The sequence below is a fragment of the Malus sylvestris genome, chromosome 17 (genome assembly GCF_916048215.2).
Source record: "Malus sylvestris chromosome 17, drMalSylv7.2, whole genome shotgun sequence".
Taxonomy (NCBI): domain Eukaryota; kingdom Viridiplantae; phylum Streptophyta; class Magnoliopsida; order Rosales; family Rosaceae; genus Malus; species Malus sylvestris.
The window spans coordinates 21,623,727-21,642,702 of record NC_062276.1 but is presented as its reverse complement, the minus strand read 5'-3'; the positions used below and the strand labels follow the sequence as shown (position 1 = coordinate 21,642,702).

Here is an 18,976-nt window from a genome sequence, read left to right as displayed (position 1 = left end):
GAGGGGTATATATTAAACAACATTAAATTAATTTAATGATTAAAATTTTAATCATTCTTATCTCTCTAACCGAACACCAACATATCTACTATTCTTGCAAACCAAGCTCCAGCTTCTCCCTCACATTTGGCCGGCACCTTGCTCTCCCACAATACAAACCAAAACAACGAAGCAGCCACCTATTGCTAGACCAAAATTGTTGGAGCATGCTTGGTGTTGTTATTGAAAGCAATTCCTGAAAAAATAGAGAAAAGAAAAGAAAAAAAAAAGGCGTATGAGGCGGCATTGAACCGGGAGCCGAGAACGTCGTCTTTGTCCTCTCCGGGCCATGACCTGTTTTGTACCCCTTTGGATAAACAAAAAATGAAAATAGAAAAACAAAAAAACGTGTAGCCAACCTCCTCCTCCCACCTCCTCTTCACACCTCAATTGGAAATTTGGATTTCAATTCAACTTTGTTTAAGTATATATGGTATAATTGTCTCCTTAAATACATTGTTAAATTCAATCTCCAATTACGATTTTGACAGTTCTCCTATTACAATTTTATCCATCATAACACACATGATAATTTGGAGAGATTTTTAAAAATCTATCAGGAACAATGTTTGGTACAACAAAATGTAATAACTCAATTAGTTGGAAACTTAAAAAAAAAAAAAGAATCTACGAATTGCATTATAACATTTGGTGTAATGTGTGTTTGCATATTATGCTAGACCTATTGTATCATAAAGATCAATCAATTCAAGAGCTTTCATTTTTCCTTTTCAATCTCTCTCTTGTTTCTCTCTATATCATCTTCTTTTGAACTAATCTTTTATCTTTTGCAACGTAGTTAACAGTTCCATTAGATAGATTGTGTGTACTGAATTCCATCTTCTAGTTTTAGGTTTGGTATATGATCGGGGGTTTGGTCTTGGAGACTTGTTAGGAGAACTCAACGAGTTCTTCTCACGTCTAGGTAAGTCATTAGCTGGCATTTTGGAGGAAGTGTTCAATGTGCCCATTTCAGAGGAAGTGTTCAGTGTGTCACGAAAACGGCACAGGATACAAAGTGTTATAATATAAATTGTTAAATTTTTTTTACGTATTCAACACTTAGTGTACTTGACATATTCTCATGACACTGAAAATTTTCTCGACAATTTGATGTTGTCTTGGTTTTTGTCTTTGAGCTCGGAGATTAGTTATTACTATAATGGTAAATCCTATTTATCTGTATTGTCGTACTTTTAGGCATATCGAAAACTGCGACAGAATGAGACCTATAATCCAAATGGTTACTGAGCCTAGCATGGCGATTTCCAGGTGCAAGTTACGCTCAATAGGTGAAACGATGTTTCATGATCTAATGTTACAATTGTTGGGCTTCGCATAAAATATTGTCCCAGTAGCCGTGTTTTCTTGCAGTGTTTGATATGTCTTTGTTAGGAAAATAGACTCTTTGTTAGGAAAATAGACTATATGAAACATGATTATCATTACATTTACACAAAACAGTAACATTATCCATCAAGGTTGCACTAGGTGTTAGTCAGACGGAGGCTAAGAAAAATTACACAAAAACAGTAACATTATCCATCAAGGTTGCACTATTTATACAAAATTGCAATTGTATATGAATATATACATGATCCTCAAAACAGCAAATAATGACTTCATCTCTCAATTATTTACACAAAATTGCAATTGCATATGAATATATATGTATATATATATATATATATATGCACATATATATGTGTGCGTGTGTGTTTGTGTGTATATATATATCAATGCATAATACATAACATTACTACAGGTACGCAAATTTAAATTGCCATGATCGATGTCGCTGTTGTGAGATCTCAAACCAATTATTTATTATCGTGAAGAAAAATTAAACAACAAAATAATATGTAATTAATTCAAAATACTATTATAACTAATGACATCTTAACGTTTAATATGCAAGTAAGTCTCTCTTCGCTCGGTATAAATAATGGCGAATGATGATCTCCTTATTTAGGTGTGAATTGGAATTTCTATTGCTTTATCATTTCTCTTTCAAAATTTAAGCTGTGCTTTAATTGGACAATGGGATGCATGCCTACTCGGTACTAAATCACACATATAATTATGTAAATGCGATCTCTATCCTGCCTAATACTTTCGTGGCTTTTTAGCCAAAATGGTCTATGAAATTTGTATAACTTCTCACTTTGGTCCTTGAAATTTGAAATCAATAAAAGTGGTCCATGAGTTTGTCTACCATCAATCATTTTGGTCATTTCATGAAAAAAATTCATTAAATAATGCTAAAATGACAAAAATACCCTTACTTTTTGTCAAATCATTTGGTCATTGTTCATTAAATTGAGGGTATTTTTGTCATTTTGCTCCTTATTTAACACAATTTTTCATGGAATGACCAAAATGATTGCTTGTGGACAAACTCAAAGACCACTTCTATTGATTTCAAATCTTAGATATCAAAGTGATGAGTTATGCAAATCTCAGTGATCATTTTAGCTAAAAAGCCTACTTTTGTTGGGATCTCATTAATTTAAGTCCATTTTTGTATGTTTGGCTGCTAGAAAAGAGTACGAAGACTACATCTCTCATGTACCTCATTTTATATATGAAATCAGGAATGGTTTTGCTAGAACAGAGTGCAAGGCTCTTTGACGTTTTTGCATTGTACTAAACGCTACTGTATTCTATATTTTAATCCGGTCACATATATACAGTTTGTCTAGAATTTTATTATTTTGTTTCATGTAGCTCGGGACCATCACAATTCGACTTTCACGATTGTACATATACACTTTTTATTTATACCGCACAAGGATTATAAGATCAACCATGCAAATTAATATAATATCTAGATGCTCTAAATTTATCTAGCTTATAAAAGAGATTGTATTAAATACATATATTCACATTAGTTATATATGTATTAAGTGCATATAAGTATGAGAAGTAAACGATTTTCATAAGAATAAGAATAAAAAAGCAAATATTTCCAACTAAAAAAGGAAACAAAACAAAATTTAATTAAACTAGCCTATCAAAGATCGGGTACGAACCATAAAGATGTGGTATACAACTGCGACCAAGAACGACTTTTGGGGCAACTAAAATGCCTAATACTCTTATTTGTGAAGGAAAATATTCCATAGTTACATCCGGTTGAGTCATAACACGAGTAATCAAAGTCAAAATAAATATTTTTTTTTTCTACCTTTTGACCATAGAGTACAATATACGGCGGAATGGTGGTTGCTCACAAATAATACCCGACCACCAAGTTCAACAACCTCCATCCATTGTGGACCAGCATCAATATCACACTCCAGTTTGAACACTCGAAATCCTTTAGTCTTAGGTGGCTCAGTGTAACTAAGGGCTGATTTGGTATTGTTGTGCTTTGACAAAAAGCTGCTGTGAGAATAAGCGGCTGTGAAATAAATCAGCCGAGTGTTTGGTAAATTTTTTTGTAAAAGTGCTTTTGGAAAGAAAAAAAGCAGTCTGATAGTGGGTATTTTCATTAAAGGAGCACTGTAACTCTGTGTTCTTTGAAAAAAAACTAGTTTTCCAAAGCTGTAAATAGCTGCTTTAGCTTTTTTCTTTGATTTCAGCTTATTCTCACAGCAGCTTCCAAAATAAGCCTTTTTTTTTAGTTTACCAAACACCTAAAACCCTTACAGCTTTTTTTCATGAGTGTTTTTTTTTTAAGCACCTCACTCCCAAACCACTCCTAAAGGTCTTTCCAAGCATGACCTTATGCCAAGGATCGGCTATTAAACATGTTTCTTGTTTAGGCTTGTAGTTTGGATTGAGGAGCCTCCAAATGTTATTCTGGACCTTCTCATTCAACAAACAATATAATTTTAGGAAAACTAATGAAAATGACTTGAAAACTTTGAGTTTTAACGATAAGGACAAAATAAAGGGTAAAATAAATAGTATCAAGTTTGACTTTTTAGTATAACAATGTGAATTCTCGTTAAAATAAACAGTACTATGATCTTTTCGTTATAACTCTTTATAATTTTTCAAGTTAATGATGTCGACTTTTCCTTCCAAAAAATAAAAAAGCAACTCCATAGATGCAAAATCTTTTGGCAGGTGAACGAAATCACGGCCATTGTAATGTATCAATTGGACGTGTCCACCCATCAGCCACAGACCAAAGCAACGAGGTCATGGTCTGAGGAGATAAGCTGCCTACATCGTACCAAAATCGTAGGACAAAAGCTGATATTGTCCAGTCTTAGTCTTAGCTAGGGGGTGTCTACCCCTACCCCCAAACAACAAAAACAAACAAATTTTAGAGAAAACCTCTCGGTACTGTATATTTTAACGAAAAATTACATTTTTACACTAAAATATCAATTATGATATTATTTATTTTACCTTCTATTTTGTCTTTATGATTAAAACTCAAAGTTTTCAAACATTTCATTAGTTTTCTTAAAAAACAAAGCTCCAAAAAAAGGGTTTAGGACATCTATAGCCTGCAGCATGGCATATCAGAGGGATAAGGATTGTCTGCCCTCCACTTCTGATGCCCTCCCCGTGCTCTTCTGTTTTGTGTGGTCATGGTTAAGCCACGTCAACATTTTATATTGTTTTTTTTATATATATAATAAGACAAAAATGAATAGTAATATAAAATGTTGACGTGGCTTAACCGTGATTACACAAACAGGAGGGCACTGGAAATGGAGGGCAGACAATCCTTGTCCATATCAGAGCCAGACACGCAGTCTGCGCCTGAGCCTACAAAACAAAGACAAGTCCGGCTTCTAAGCAGTCGGTGATCTGCCATCAACAATTGTTGTACAGGCGTGACATTTGCTGAGTCCAAGTTTTATGGAGTAGGAACTCCCCTCCTAATCTCTCCCCCTTCCATCACCTCTTATTTAAACGGTTGCAATTACGCCATGTTTATATCTTGTCTTGAAAATTTTATATAGAAAATAATGCAAAAAGAAGAGTGAGAGGAGGGGATGTAATGGGATGGTAATAGGAAGGGAGAAAATCCTACACCCATTGGCAGGATCACTGGGACCCACCTCCTCCTTACTCCTCAATTGGAAATCTGGAATTCAATTAACCCTATTCAAGTAGATATTGTATTATTGTCTCCTTGAAAACATTGTTAAATTCCATCTGCTATTACGATTTTATCCATCATAACACACGTGCTAACATGGAGAGATTTTTTAAAATATAACGAGAACAATGTTTGTACATTACTCTAGCTACCTTAAGCCACACCATAGTTCATAAAAAAAATAACATACAACCTAAATCAATCACTTGGGTTCCAAACCCGCATGTTGCATCTAATCCTAACATTTTATTTTCTCAAGTACTGTAGTGTGTAAAAGCTTTGACACAACCCACGTTGAGGCCCCATCAACTTTTACAAGATCCAGCCCAAGTCAAGAGGCCTAGTGGACCGAGTCATATAGCTGACTAAACCTCTGGTTACCCCCTGAGTTGAAGTGCTGATGTGTCCAATTTTTTTTTTTTTTTGAGAAACTGGATAAATTCATAACCAGGGCCGGAGCTAAAACACAAGGAAGCCTACCAGGAGGCAACAACCAGAGGAGAAAAATAGAAAGCAGTGAAGATGGGAGTACAGACTAAAGACACAGCACCAAGTGCCAAGCGTCACCCCTTTCACTACCAAAATACAATTATGGGGGACAAGGGAGACCATCCTTGTTCAAAATATGAACCAACGACGATGGGGGACGGCTAATCCAAGTAGACACGCACATCTCCGTGTTACTTCTCGACGCCAAGTGGTTCGCCGCCAGATTGACCGATCTCGGAACCCAAGACCAGCGGCATGATTGGAAGATATCCTTAAGCCTTAATATTTTAGTCAATGTAGGATAAGCCTCCTAGCGGCCAGAGGACATATCATGAGCCAAAGCAGAAATGTGCTCTTTAGAATCTGATTCAACAATAATTCTATGCAAGCCCATAGACTTAGCAAACTCACAACCATACCAAATGGCAAGTGCCTTGAAGTGTTCATTTACTTATATAATAACACTTGGTTATCAATTTATGTGTGCGGTACAAGAAAGTATGGGATGTGCTATCCACACATCTCATTTTACTTCTCACACACCCATTGATAAATTATGTCAGTTGATATTCTTCAATTCATCCAATCTTACGGTTGAAAATTAAAAAGGTATGCGTGAGAAGTAAAATGGGGTGTGTGAATATCACACCCCTAAAGTATTCTCTGTCAACTATTCACACACCCTAAATATCCAAAAACCATTTCCCGCCCCCCGGCTGAGTTACGGGTGGTTCTATCCTGAATATCCAAAAAACCAGTGATACCTTTGCACTCCTTCTATAATCAACTTAAAGCAAGACCACCCATGAACCTCGAACCTACTTCATTAGGCTTAATCCAAAGGTATTAGTATTATTTTCCCTCACTTAAGTAGAATGGTGCACGTAGTGTTACCGCACAAGACCTCCAATTTTCTAAAACCCTAAAGTTTTTAGTCTAACAGAGACAATCTATGAATCTAAATCCGATCGCTTATGTACAATCTATGAATAGTGTAACTATTTTTGTTCATGTATCTTGGGAGCATCAAGATCTCGACTTTAAAACACAACTGTACATGTACACTTTTTATTTATGTCGCACAAGGATTATAAGACCGACCATGTAAGTTGATGAATACTCCAAATTCATATAACTTATGAGAAAAAAGATTTGAACTCGAACGCTTATACCAAACCTACGACACCATGCTTGGGGATTCAAACCGGGGCACATATATTTTCAAAGATTTAATTCACATAACTGTAAGTTCATAAAGTGTAAAAGAACAATATAAAGAGCAAAACTTAATTAATTGGTGCTATGTTCAATTAATATAGCGGATGCAATCTGCAATTATATTAATTAAAGCCCAAGTAATGAGAAGTAAATATTAAACGGCATTGTTGTAACTATTCGATATTTATTTGTTTAATATATAGTTCTATTATTTAATTAAAGTGCTTTGTTAAATTATGTTTTTTACATAAATCAATGAAACATTATAATTAAATTTTATTTCTCAAATAAAAAGGGGTACATCTTAAAAATCTAATAAGATAACCTAATAATTATATGTACCCAAACCAATTTGTGATGCTAGGTTCGTCTTCACTGAGGTTCGAGGTGCCTCATCACATAAAAGATTTCTTCTTCTTGTCACTTTCCTTAATTTGTGCCTACAAAAAGCTTGTGTGTTCGGCGATGCTTTGTCGTCAACCTTCATGAACATAGCTTCCCAATCTCTTTTATCAATCTGAAGTTCCTTGCATACTCAACTTGACTTCTATAAAATAAACCACTCTACTTGTCAGTCTCACCTTTTAACGTCGTCTCCTTTGGAACAACGTTAGAAACACACTTAATAATTCAGTATGTTGGGCAAATTTTCACAACCTTCCAACATTTGTGATGGTTGAACCTTGTGATGAATTTGGGCAAAATTAGGTACCAACTGTTTGCTCGCATCAACTAAAACAAATAAAGTGGGAAAAAAAATAATTATCTCAAAAAAATAAAAGTAGGTGCTGACAAAAAAAAAATAGAAAATTGTTACCTCATCCCCATTATTTGTGTCACCTTGATAATTTTTCACCGCTTTTGTCTGAGCATCGCAACAACTGCCTAATGCAAAACTCAAATTTTTTATCATACTAGTAAGTGCACTTTTCGTAAGACTAGTTCCATACCGACTGCTATAATTTCATGAAATTTCTTCCGCACAAGAAAACATCTTTTAGCGATTAACCATGCAGTTTCGGTTTCGACCCTACCTTCAACGGGATATGCCTTTTCGTAAGCACAAACAACATAGGAATGTAATCAATTAAATAAGAATGTAATAAAAGATTGTACATAATTTCGCATTCTTGCTTTCCTTTTTTATTTTATTTTTGAGACATAGTAGAGCTCTAAGTTTTCTGGATTTTGTCTGGGGATAAATGTTGTAATTCTAGTGCATTCTATAAAATTGATAGACAGTGGAAAAACCTTAAAGGTTATGAATATGCATTATTTGGTCTTTCAATTACAACTTGCATCCTGTACTTTTATTTTAAAGTCATCAAGAGACTGTAATTGGAGGGATTGAGAATCCACAAACTTTTTTTTTTTTTTCATTTTTGGGGTATCATACCTTTTTCATTTTATGTATGATACCCGAAAAATGAAGAAAAAAAAGTCCGTGGATTCTCAATCCCTTCAATTACAGTCTCTTGATGACTTTAAAATAAAAGTACAAGATGCAAGTTGTAATTGAAAGACCAAATAATGCATATTCATAACCTTTAAGATTTTTTCCACTGCCTATCAATTTCATAAAATGCACTAGAAATACAGCATTTATTCCTAGGGCAAAATCCAGAAAACTTAGGGCTATGTCTAATAAATAAGACAAAGGAAATCAGGTGGTAGGAACAGCATACTATGTAAAAATGCAAATTATGCATTCGGGATCTATAATCTTCGTTACATAAACCTAGAGGACATAAAAATATCTCTATTGCTTTCCCTGATGCATCATATTCCTAAGAACCTGACTATCTTTAGGGTGATTTTTGTCCTAAATTGACAATTGATCGCCACCATATCATCTCACAAATGGAATTAGAAAAATAAACGGTGCTATAAAGATGCATTGAAAGACATGGAAGCATACTGTGATGAATTTGATTTCGGTTCAGCAACAGCTCCCGCTTCTAAGTCGATGTTAGGTTCCTGCATGAAGAAATGCAGGATTTGAGTTCACAACAGGTACACATCCAAATAAAACCTAGCAACAACAAAACGGATAATTTGTTTGAGGTCACGAAATATTTTGTGTTACGATCAGAGATACCGTGAACAGGTGATACAATCCGTAAATAACAGTGTTCATGGGGATTTGAGTTGCACAAGAGGAAGAAGGAAAACGGCTTTTGGGTAAGATAATGGGCTTTGAATTCCAACATTTAATGCCTATTTCACCAGGCCCAACCCAAAATTACGGGATATGGATCAAACATGCTGAAAAACTGATTGCAATTTGCATTCATGCATCTTTGGGAGAAGAACTCGCATACAACTAACATGCTAAAGTGATGATGTTTTAAACTAATCATGAAATGTTATGTCAGTAAATTAAAGCACATGACGATGCATAAGGGATTGGGACACTGCCACTATGTAGTCCCATTTCTCTGAAGTTTTATGTTTTCATGAATTTAATCTAATACTCCGAATGAGCAAAATGCTAAGTCATACGTATAATAGTTATGATTTTATACATGCACATGCAAATTATGGGCTGAAAATTTGCCACGAGACAAGACCGTAAATGATTGAGGTGGAACTTAATATGCATGTAAGCGTATAACTTTGTACCACATTGCAACAAATCATAACATATATACATCCTAAAATTATATTTACCTCTATGAAGACGCAATTCTCCTGCCCTTTGCTTCTTTACGAGACCATTCTCCTTTGCGTTTTCAGCTGTTTCCTTTTGCTTTTCTTTCACTTTAAACAATCTGATCATGGTTTCTGTAATTAAAAGAAAAGCACAAATTTAAAACGGGTAATAAGATGAACCATACATGTCTGTTGTAAGTGTTATCAATTTGTGAACAAAAACATCGAAGAAAACCTGCTCGACGAAATGCCGCAGAAAAGCAAAAGGAAAGGAAATGGAATGGGAAAGCAAAGATAGGAGAGGCACAATGAAGACGGCCAAGGAATGAAACGGATTTATAATCTTCCTTTCTTCTCTATTCTTGTCTTCCTGCTACTGGTTCGTGCGGCCATAGGCTTCTCTTTCCAAAAATACAAATCATATCAACATGCAGTCGACTGTATTTGGAAAAAAAAAATAAAAAATGTATTCGAAAACTAAAAATACAAATCATATCAACGACATGTCGTCGGCTGTATTTGAAAAAAAAAATTCCAAAGTACAAATCATATCAATGACATGCCGTCAGTTGTATTTGAAAAAATAAAAATAAAAATGTGTTCAAAAATTAAAAATACAAATCATATCAACAACATATCCTCGACTGTATTTGAAAAAAAAATAAAAATGTATTCGAAAACTAAAAATACAAATTATATCAACGACATAACATTCTAACTTCCGTTTACGGAGGTATTTTTCTGCTTTTTATCCTATATGCTTGTATTATTTACTTAGGACAACCTGCGGAGGAGGAGAATGACGCTCAAGGACAACCTCCGGAGGGGGAATGACGCTCAGCTGGTCATTCCCCCTCCGGAGGTTGTCATCCTCCGCAGGTTGTCCTAAGTAAACAATACAAATATATAGAATAAAAAGCAGAAAATACCTCCGTAAACGAAAGGTAGAATGTTAGCCAACTCGGGATGTTCCATTTCAGAAAGGTGGAAGAGAGAAGAGGGAGAAAGAAGAAGGAGAGAGAGCGAGTTTACAGAGAAGAGGGAGAGAGGAAGGCGATAGAGGGAGCGAGTTTACAGAGACGAGGGACAGAGGAATGAGATAGAGGGAGTGAGTAAGAGAGAAGGGAGGGAGGGAGTGAGTGAGTGACTATAGCTGTAAATATAGGATTTCAAACGCAGCAGCTGGTAGGAATGGGTACTAAAAATTCCTTTGGACAAATAAAAAAGGAAAACAGAAAATCAAAAAACATGTCGCCATTGTGACCGCAACTGTATACTGGTGCAAAACCTCCTTAACCTAAAACTTAATCCCACCAACCACTATCCCTCTCAGTCCACTGATATCCAGAATACCATTATGCCCTTTCATTCCTTTTGCAATTAACTTTATACATTTTATCGATACTATTACTGTTTTTGTCCATGTAGTCATGCAAGTATGTAAAGAAGCTAAATTTTTAAACCCGGTCACTTATATACATTTTACGTAAAATGTTACTGTTTTTTTCATGTATCGTACAAGAATCATAAGATCGGTCATGCAAGTTGAAATAACATATTTGGATATGTTCTAAATTCACTTAACTTGTGGAAAGAGAAATTTGAACTCGAATGTTCAAGATTTCTTTGCATAAGCAAATATCATAAGATCGACCGTGCAAGTCGAAACAACATATTTTACAAGTATGATTAATATAAAAATCAATGAACAAACTATATCTAAAACTAAAATACAGAGTTGACAACACATTTTATAATTTAATAGAAAACTATCAGAAATCAAAACATGTTGGTATCGACATAAGTTAGGTGCACACTTTGAAAAAAAGATTATATCGAAAATTCCTAGTTATCAGAATCTCTCAATCCATTCAAATTTTCATTTCAACTTTTGAAAAAACATTAAATTCGAAATTTTTGTGTAGAGATTCAAAAAAATTTATTGTCAAAAATTAAAATCTCATTCCGACTTGGACCCCTAGTTGAATCTTATTATTTAAATCATTAAGATATCAAATGAGCTTTGAAACTTTAAGAAGTGGAGATAATTAGTAAGTGATAATCGTTTGACACAAACAATAATATTATATGTAAAACCTTTATTTGGATTCTGGCAATAACAAAATTCTTTGTTTCCACATTTTTTTTTGGAAACGCCAGTTGAACCTATGAACTTATGAAAGATGTGACAAGCTATGACTGATTGACCGCAGGCTGAGGGAGGGATGACTGATTGACCGCAGGCTGAGGGAGGGCCACAACTTTCATTTACCTATGGTAAGGACTCTGTCACGCATTTTTCTCTGGTGAGGGTGGGAGTGGTTGGGTCATGGTGTTTAAGTGGGCTTGGGAGGGAAGGGAAGAGGCTGGCTTTTCTGCTGCTTCTGGTTTTGATGAATTTACCAAATTAGCCTTGTTTTTGGACTGGTGTGTAAGACCAAGCAACGACCAAGTCAATTTAAAATTAGATATATACAATAATTTTGGTGACCCAGAAAATTACTGAAATATTGTGATGGTGTGTCGACAACGCAGACCCAGCACTTCTCCCCTCAGTACACACCAAGCATGGCAACGCAGACCCTGTCTCATTCCAGACTGATTTTATCGTAGCACGATATTATCTGTTTTAGGCTCAGCTTGCACGATTTTGTTTATGGAAAAACACAAAAACTTCTTAGTGGATCATCCATCTTTGGATTGTTCTCGCTCGAACTCATTTAACTTCGGAGTTCCGATGAACTTCGAAGCCAGTGAGGTTTCAAAAGGTCTCGTAGTAAATGGAGGTGAACATGTATATATAAGGCATATCACTTTCTCTCTGTTGATCGATGTGAGATGTTGCAGACCCAGCATGGAACAGATATACCCACTGAAATTTTTGGCCTTTTGCTGGGTTTTGGGTTGGAAGAGAAGTAAACAGAGCCTATGGGAGGAACCAATTAATATGCAACTCGAAAACGAGTTTATCGAAATAATAAATATCATACTATTCTCATATAACAAGTTTGGGATGCAACTGTAACACAGAATACAGTCTATGACCCGTCAAGTCAGAGACAAAAATGGCGTCGCTCGGATTAAGCTATGGTTGGATGCTCATTTACTCTGGTCTAGCTCACCCCGCCAGTTTCATAAAACAAGGTTGATGTTTTTCTTTTTTGTTAATAAAGTTACACGAGTGTAACAACGGGAACTAGTTTTTGAATTTGTCGTATCATTTTGTATTCAAAGCTAAGGAACTAAAATTGTGAACCCATATTGTTCCAAGAATACATGAAGCATATATGCTAATTAATAAACACGATTTTTACAAATAATTATCTATAAGCAACAATTAAGCTTAGACGGGCTTGGCCCCAATGGCCCGAAGACATAACAGTTCGCCTAAATTCAAGCATTCAATTCAACCAACGATGGACTTGTAGCTTATTTAAGGGTACCCCTTATTTAATTAAGTATTCAACATCTTGAGTTTGATTCTCACCCTTAAATATCGCCCGTCTCGATCTCTATCTCTCCCTCTCATCCATGGCTGCTGAATAATTGCTAGAGGATATTGAGACGTAAAGTAAAGAGGGGAAGTGAAACATGCAGGAAACTTCCATCTAAAAGAAAAAAAATTATATTTTCAATTTTAACTTTGATCTTTATATTACGACCATGGGATTTTTATCAAACGGATAAGAACAGAAGCTCAGGTAAGTGTCCGAGAAAGATAATTAGGACTACACAATTCTTTCCCTATATGGTATTCGTTGACCACAATCAATCTTCAATGTTTCACACGGTAATGTCCTCTGTTCAATTTTTGACGCTTGTGCATACACAATAATGGCTATGGAGGCTAAAATAACTCGGTAAGTCTTTTTGGACTCCAAAAAAATAGACTACCTTGACGAAGCAACCAGATGCTTCTTAATTTGAAAAATAAAATAAAAATAGTGGAACTTTTTAATTTTCCTATTTATGTCCCATCCTGTAATATATGAATATATATTTACGCAAAATATCATTATACCCTTGCATTCCTTTTGCAATCAACTTTATACATTTTATGGATACTCTTACTGTTTTTGTCTATGTAGTCATGCAAGTATGTAGACTAGCTAGATTTTTAAACTCGGTCACAAATATACATTTTACGCAAAATGTTACTATTTTTATTCATGTAGCTAGTGTGCATCACAAGTTTGACTTTCACAATTGTACATGTGCACGCTTTCACAATCCGTAAATAACAGTGTTTATATTTAAGACAGGTTTCCAGTCTTCCCGAAGAATGTTAAGTCAAGTGTTTCCTTCTAAGTCGATGTTGAGATGGTAGATCTGCACATATGGTATGCATTATACTACACCAGATATATATTATGGTTTGGATCGTAACCAATATACACGAAAGTTAAGTTCTGATATAACTAAGGTTTCGTTACCTTGGTTTTGCACTTGACCTTCGGAGGCTCATGAGGGTAGACTGCGGGAACTTTAAACGTGAAGACAAACCCACCACCCCTGCGACAAGAGGTACAAAATGTCGGTGTCAGCAAGATGACATCGAAGTTGCAAAATCCAAACAACGTATAGAGAGCCAAATGAAGCTTCAGATCAAAGGTTACTTACATATAATATCCCCGATAAGGTGTAATGGTAATCTCAAAGTCCATCAAATCATCCTTTCCTTTGGGGAATGAAATCTTGCATTCTTCTGGCATGTTCAACTCACTTATATCTACAAGACAACATCATAATACAATTGAAGGACGACAACAACAACAACAACAACAACAAAGCCTTTTCTCACTAAATAGGATCGGCAATATGAATCCTAAAACGTCATTGCGTTGATTTCTGTGTCATAATACAATTGAAGGACTGGTTGAAGGAATTAAAATAAACACAGAAACCTTGCCTTTACGTACGTTGGAGTTAAATGTGTATTTAGGAACTTAATATGCATGTAAGCGTATAACTTTGTACCACATTGCAACAAATCATAACATATATACATCCTAAAATCATATTTACCTCTATGAAGACGCAATTCTCCTGCACTTTGCTTCTTTACGAGACCATTCTCTTTTGCGTTTTCAGCTGTTTCCTTTTGCTTTTCTTTCACTTTAAACAATCTGATCATGGTTTCTGTAATTAAAAGAAAAGCACAAATTTAAAACGGGTAATAAGATGAACCATACATGTCTGTTGTAAGTGTTTAACAATTTGTGAACAAAAACATCGAAGAAAACCTGCTCGAAGAAATGCCGCAGAAAAGCAAAAGGAAAGGAAATGGAATGGGAAAGCAAAGATAGGAGAGGCACAATGAAGACGGCCAAGGAATGAAACGGATTCATAATCTTCCTTTCTTCTCTATTCTTGTCTTCCTGCTACTGGTTCGTGCGGCCATAGGCTTCTCTTTCCAAAAATACAAATCATATCAACATGCAGTCGACTGTATTTGGAAAAAAAAAATAAAAAATGTATTCGAAAACTAAAAATACAAATCATATCAACGACATGTCGTCGGCTGTATTTGAAAAAAAAATTCCAAAGTACAAATCATATCAATGACATGCCGTCAGTTGTATTTGAAAAAATAAAAATAAAAATGTGTTCAAAAATTAAAAATACAAATCATATCAACAACATATCCTCGACTGTATTTGAAAAAAAAATAAAAATGTATTCGAAAACTAAAAATACAAATTATAACAACGACATAACATTCTAACTTCCGTTTACGGAGGTATTTTTCTGCTTTTTATCCTATATGCTTGTATTATTTACTTAGGACAACCTGCGGAGGAGGAGAATGACGCTCAAGGACAACCTCCGGAGGGGGAATGACGCTCAGCTGAGCAGCATTCCCCCTCCGGAGGTTGTCATCCTCCGCAGGTTGTCCTAAGTAAACAATACAAGTATATAGAATAAAAAGCAGGAAAATACCTCCGTAAACGAAAGGTAGAATGTTAGCCAACTCGGGATGTTCCATTTCAGAAAGGTGGAAGAGAGAAGAGGGAGAAAGAAGAAGGAGAAAGAGCGAGTTTACAGAGAAGAGGGAGGGGGGAAGGAGATAGAGGGAGCGAGTTTACAGAGACGAGGGACAGAGGAATGAGATAGATGGAGTGAGTAAGAGAGAAGGGAGGGAGGGAGTGAGTAAGTGACTATAGCTGTAAATATAGGATTTCAAACGCAGCAGCTGGTAGGAATGAGTACTAAAAATTCCTATGGACAAATGAAAAAGGAAAACAGAAAATCAAAAAACATGTAGCCATTGTGACCGCAACTGTATACTGGTGCAAAACCTCCTTAACCTAAAACTTAATCCCACCAACCATTATCCCTCTCAGTCCACTGATATCCAGAATACCATTATGCCCTTTCATTCCTTTTGCAATTAACTTTATACATTTTATCGATACTATTACTGTTTTTGTCCATGTAGTCATGCAAGTATGTAAAGAAGCTAAATTTTTAAACCCGGTCACTTATATACATTTTACGCAAAATGTTACTGTTTTTTTTCATGTATCGTACAAGAATCATAAGATCGGTCATGCAAGTTGAAATAACATATTTGGATATGTTCTAAATTCACTTAACTTATGGAAAGAGAAATTTGAACTCGAATGTTCAAGATTTCTTTGCATAAGCAAATATCATAAGATCGACCGTGCAAGTCGAAACAACATATTTTACAAGTATGATTAATATAAAAATCAATGAACAAACTATATCTAAAACTAAAATACAGAGTTGACAACACATTTTATAATTTAATAGAAAACTATCAGAAATCAAAACATGTTGGTATCGACATAAGTTAGGTGCACACTTTGAAAAAAAGATTATATCGAAAATTATAATCTTTATATTTTCAATTTTAACTTTGATCTTTATATTACGACCATGGGATTTTTATCAAACGGATAAGAACAGAAGCTCAGGTAAGTGTCCGAGGAAGATAATTAGGACTCGAACATTCCAGACTCATTTACATAAACAAATATCGTAAGACCGACCATACAAGTCGAAACAACATATTTTCGCAGGCAATATTAACACCAACATATCTACTATTCTTGCAAACCAAACACCAGCTTCTCCCTCACATTTGCCCGGCACCTTGCTCTCTCACAATACAAACCAAAACAGCGAAGTAGCCACCTATTGCTAGACCAAAATTGTTGGAGCAGGCTTGGTGTTGTTATTGAAAACAATTCCCAAAAAAAAAAGCCGTATGAGGCGGCATTGAATCGGAACCCGAGATCGTCGTGTTTGTCATCTCCGGGCCATGACCTGTTTTGTACCCCTTTGGACAAACAGAAAATGAAAATAGAAAAACAAAAAACAAGTGGCCAACCTCCTCCTCACACCTCAGTTGGAAATTGGGATTTCAATTCAACTTTTTTTAAGTATATATGGTATTATTGTCTCGTAAAAAACATTGTTAAATTCAATCTCCGATTACAATTTTGACTGTTCTCCTATTACAATTTTATCCATCATAACACACATGATAACTTGTAGAGATTTTTGAAAATCTATCAGGAACAATGTTTGGTATAACAAAATGTAATAAAAGAAAACAAATGAAACAAGTTTGAAAATTTTGAGTTTTAATATAAAAATAAAACAAAGGGTACAATGAATAGTAACATGATTGACTTTTTAGTGTAAAAATGTGATTTTTCGTTAAAGTGAACAATACTGTAAGCTTTTCGTTAAAGTTCCCATGTAATAACTTAATTAGTTGAAAAGTTAAAATAAAAATCTACAAATTGCATTAGAACATTTGGTGTAATGTGTGTTTGTGTATTATGCTAGACCTATTGTATCAGAGACATCAATCAATTCAAGAGCCTTCAATCTCTCTCTATATCATCTTCTTTTGAACTAATCTTTCATTTTTTGCAATGTAGCTAACAGTTCCACAAGATAGATCGTGAGTACTGAATTCCATCTTCTAGTTTTATCCTTTTAGGTTTGGTCTGTGACCGAGAGCTTGGTCTTGGAGACTTGTTAGGAGAACTCAACGAATTCTTCTCACATCTAGGTAAGACATTGGTTGGCATTTTGGCATTTTGGAGGAAGTGTTCGGTGTGCCCATTTCAAAGGAAGTGTTCAGTGTCAGGAAAATGACATGGTATACCAAGTGTTATAAGACAAATATTTGAATATTTTTTTAAGTATTCAACACTTGGTGTACCTGACATATTATCGGCACATTAAAAAATTTCTCAACAATTTGATGTTGTCTTGGTTTTTGCTCGGAGATTAGTTATTACTATAATGGTAAATCTTATTTATCTGTATTTTCGTTTTTTAAGGCTTATCGAAAATTGCGACACAAGGAGACTTATAATCCATAGCGTTACTGAGCCTAGCATGGAGATTTCCAAGTGCAAGTTATGCTCAATAGGGTGGAACGATGTTCATGATCTAATGTGACAATTCTTAGGCTTCGCATAAAACATTATCCCAGTAGCCGTTTTTTCATGCAGTGTTTGATATGTCTTTGTTAGGAAAATGGACTATATGGAACGGGATTATCATTATATTGACGTCTTGCTACAATAATAAAAAGTTATTGAATCAAGACTCCACACGACATTAAATCTATTTTATATAATTTGATCCCAATGTAGTTATGTTCCGTTCATGAATGATTAAATGTAGTAATTATATTAAATATGCATGTTCACATGATTTATATATGTATTAAGTGCATATAAGTATGACTGTATGAGAAGTAAACAACTTTTATAAAAAAAAAATAAAAAAGCAAATCTTTCCAACTAAAAAAGGGAAACAAAACAAAATTTAATTAAACTAACCTATCAAAGATTAGGTACGAACCATACAGGTGCAGTATGCAACTGGGATCAAGAACGACTCTTGGGGCAACTAAAATGCCTAATTCTCTTATTTGTGAAGGAAAATACTCCAAAATCACATCCGGTTGAGTCATAAATCAGGTAATCAAAGGTAAAATAAATATTGTTTCTCTCAACCTTCTGGCCATAGGATACTATATAACGGCGGAATGGTGATTAAAATGGAACTGGATCCTCTGAGGCAAACCCTAGGGATCATGCTGAGAGACAAACATGGGTCATTCAATTTCAATTCAACGGTTACAATTATTATAACTTTAAAAGGAACTCCCTGTTTGTAGTGTTTGTCGCTCAGCAAGATCCCGAGGGTTTGCCTCGGAGAGAATCCAGGTCCGACTAAAATTACCTTTTTATCTTTTTGTAGTATCTTTCACTACGGCTTTATTTGTTTTTTTTTTCATTATTATTTTTTTTTTAATTTTATTTTAATTTTTCTTATGAAAAATCATAAACAACTCCATAAATGCAGAATCCTTTGCTAGGTGAACGAAATCACAGCTATTGTAATGCTCTACTATTGATCCATCATAATCAATTAATTTGTACCGATTGGATGTCTCCACCCATCAGCCACAGACCTGAGGTCATAGTCTGAGGAGATAAGTTGCCTACATCGTACCAA

At 34.9% G+C, this 18,976-nt stretch overlaps 2 protein-coding genes across 8 annotated transcripts in view; both read right to left on the bottom strand.

The window, feature by feature from the left end:
* The window catches only part of LOC126612388 (NEDD8-conjugating enzyme Ubc12-like), a 118,435-nt gene that overhangs the window by 71,226 nt on the left and 28,233 nt on the right, over nt 1–18,976 (bottom strand). The gene's annotated exons all lie outside the window — the stretch shown is intronic.
* On the bottom strand, nt 7,068–14,792 carry LOC126612389 (NEDD8-conjugating enzyme Ubc12-like). Of its 2 annotated transcripts, XM_050280804.1 has the most exons (8): nt 14,707–14,792; nt 14,489–14,602; nt 14,084–14,192; nt 13,897–13,975; nt 8,730–8,788; nt 7,629–7,696; nt 7,469–7,543; nt 7,068–7,358 (listed from the first exon to the last, which is right to left on the bottom strand). In XM_050280804.1, exons 2-6 carry the CDS (start codon nt 14,595–14,597, stop codon nt 7,648–7,650), a joined length of 405 nt encoding a protein of 134 aa, XP_050136761.1. In that variant the 5' UTR covers nt 14,598–14,602; nt 14,707–14,792; the 3' UTR covers nt 7,068–7,358; nt 7,469–7,543; nt 7,629–7,647. The 2 variants fall into 2 exon arrangements, with proteins under 2 accessions (XP_050136761.1, XP_050136762.1); XM_050280805.1 differs by lacking the exons at nt 7,068–7,358; nt 7,469–7,543; nt 7,629–7,696; nt 8,730–8,788 and adding an exon at nt 13,689–13,792.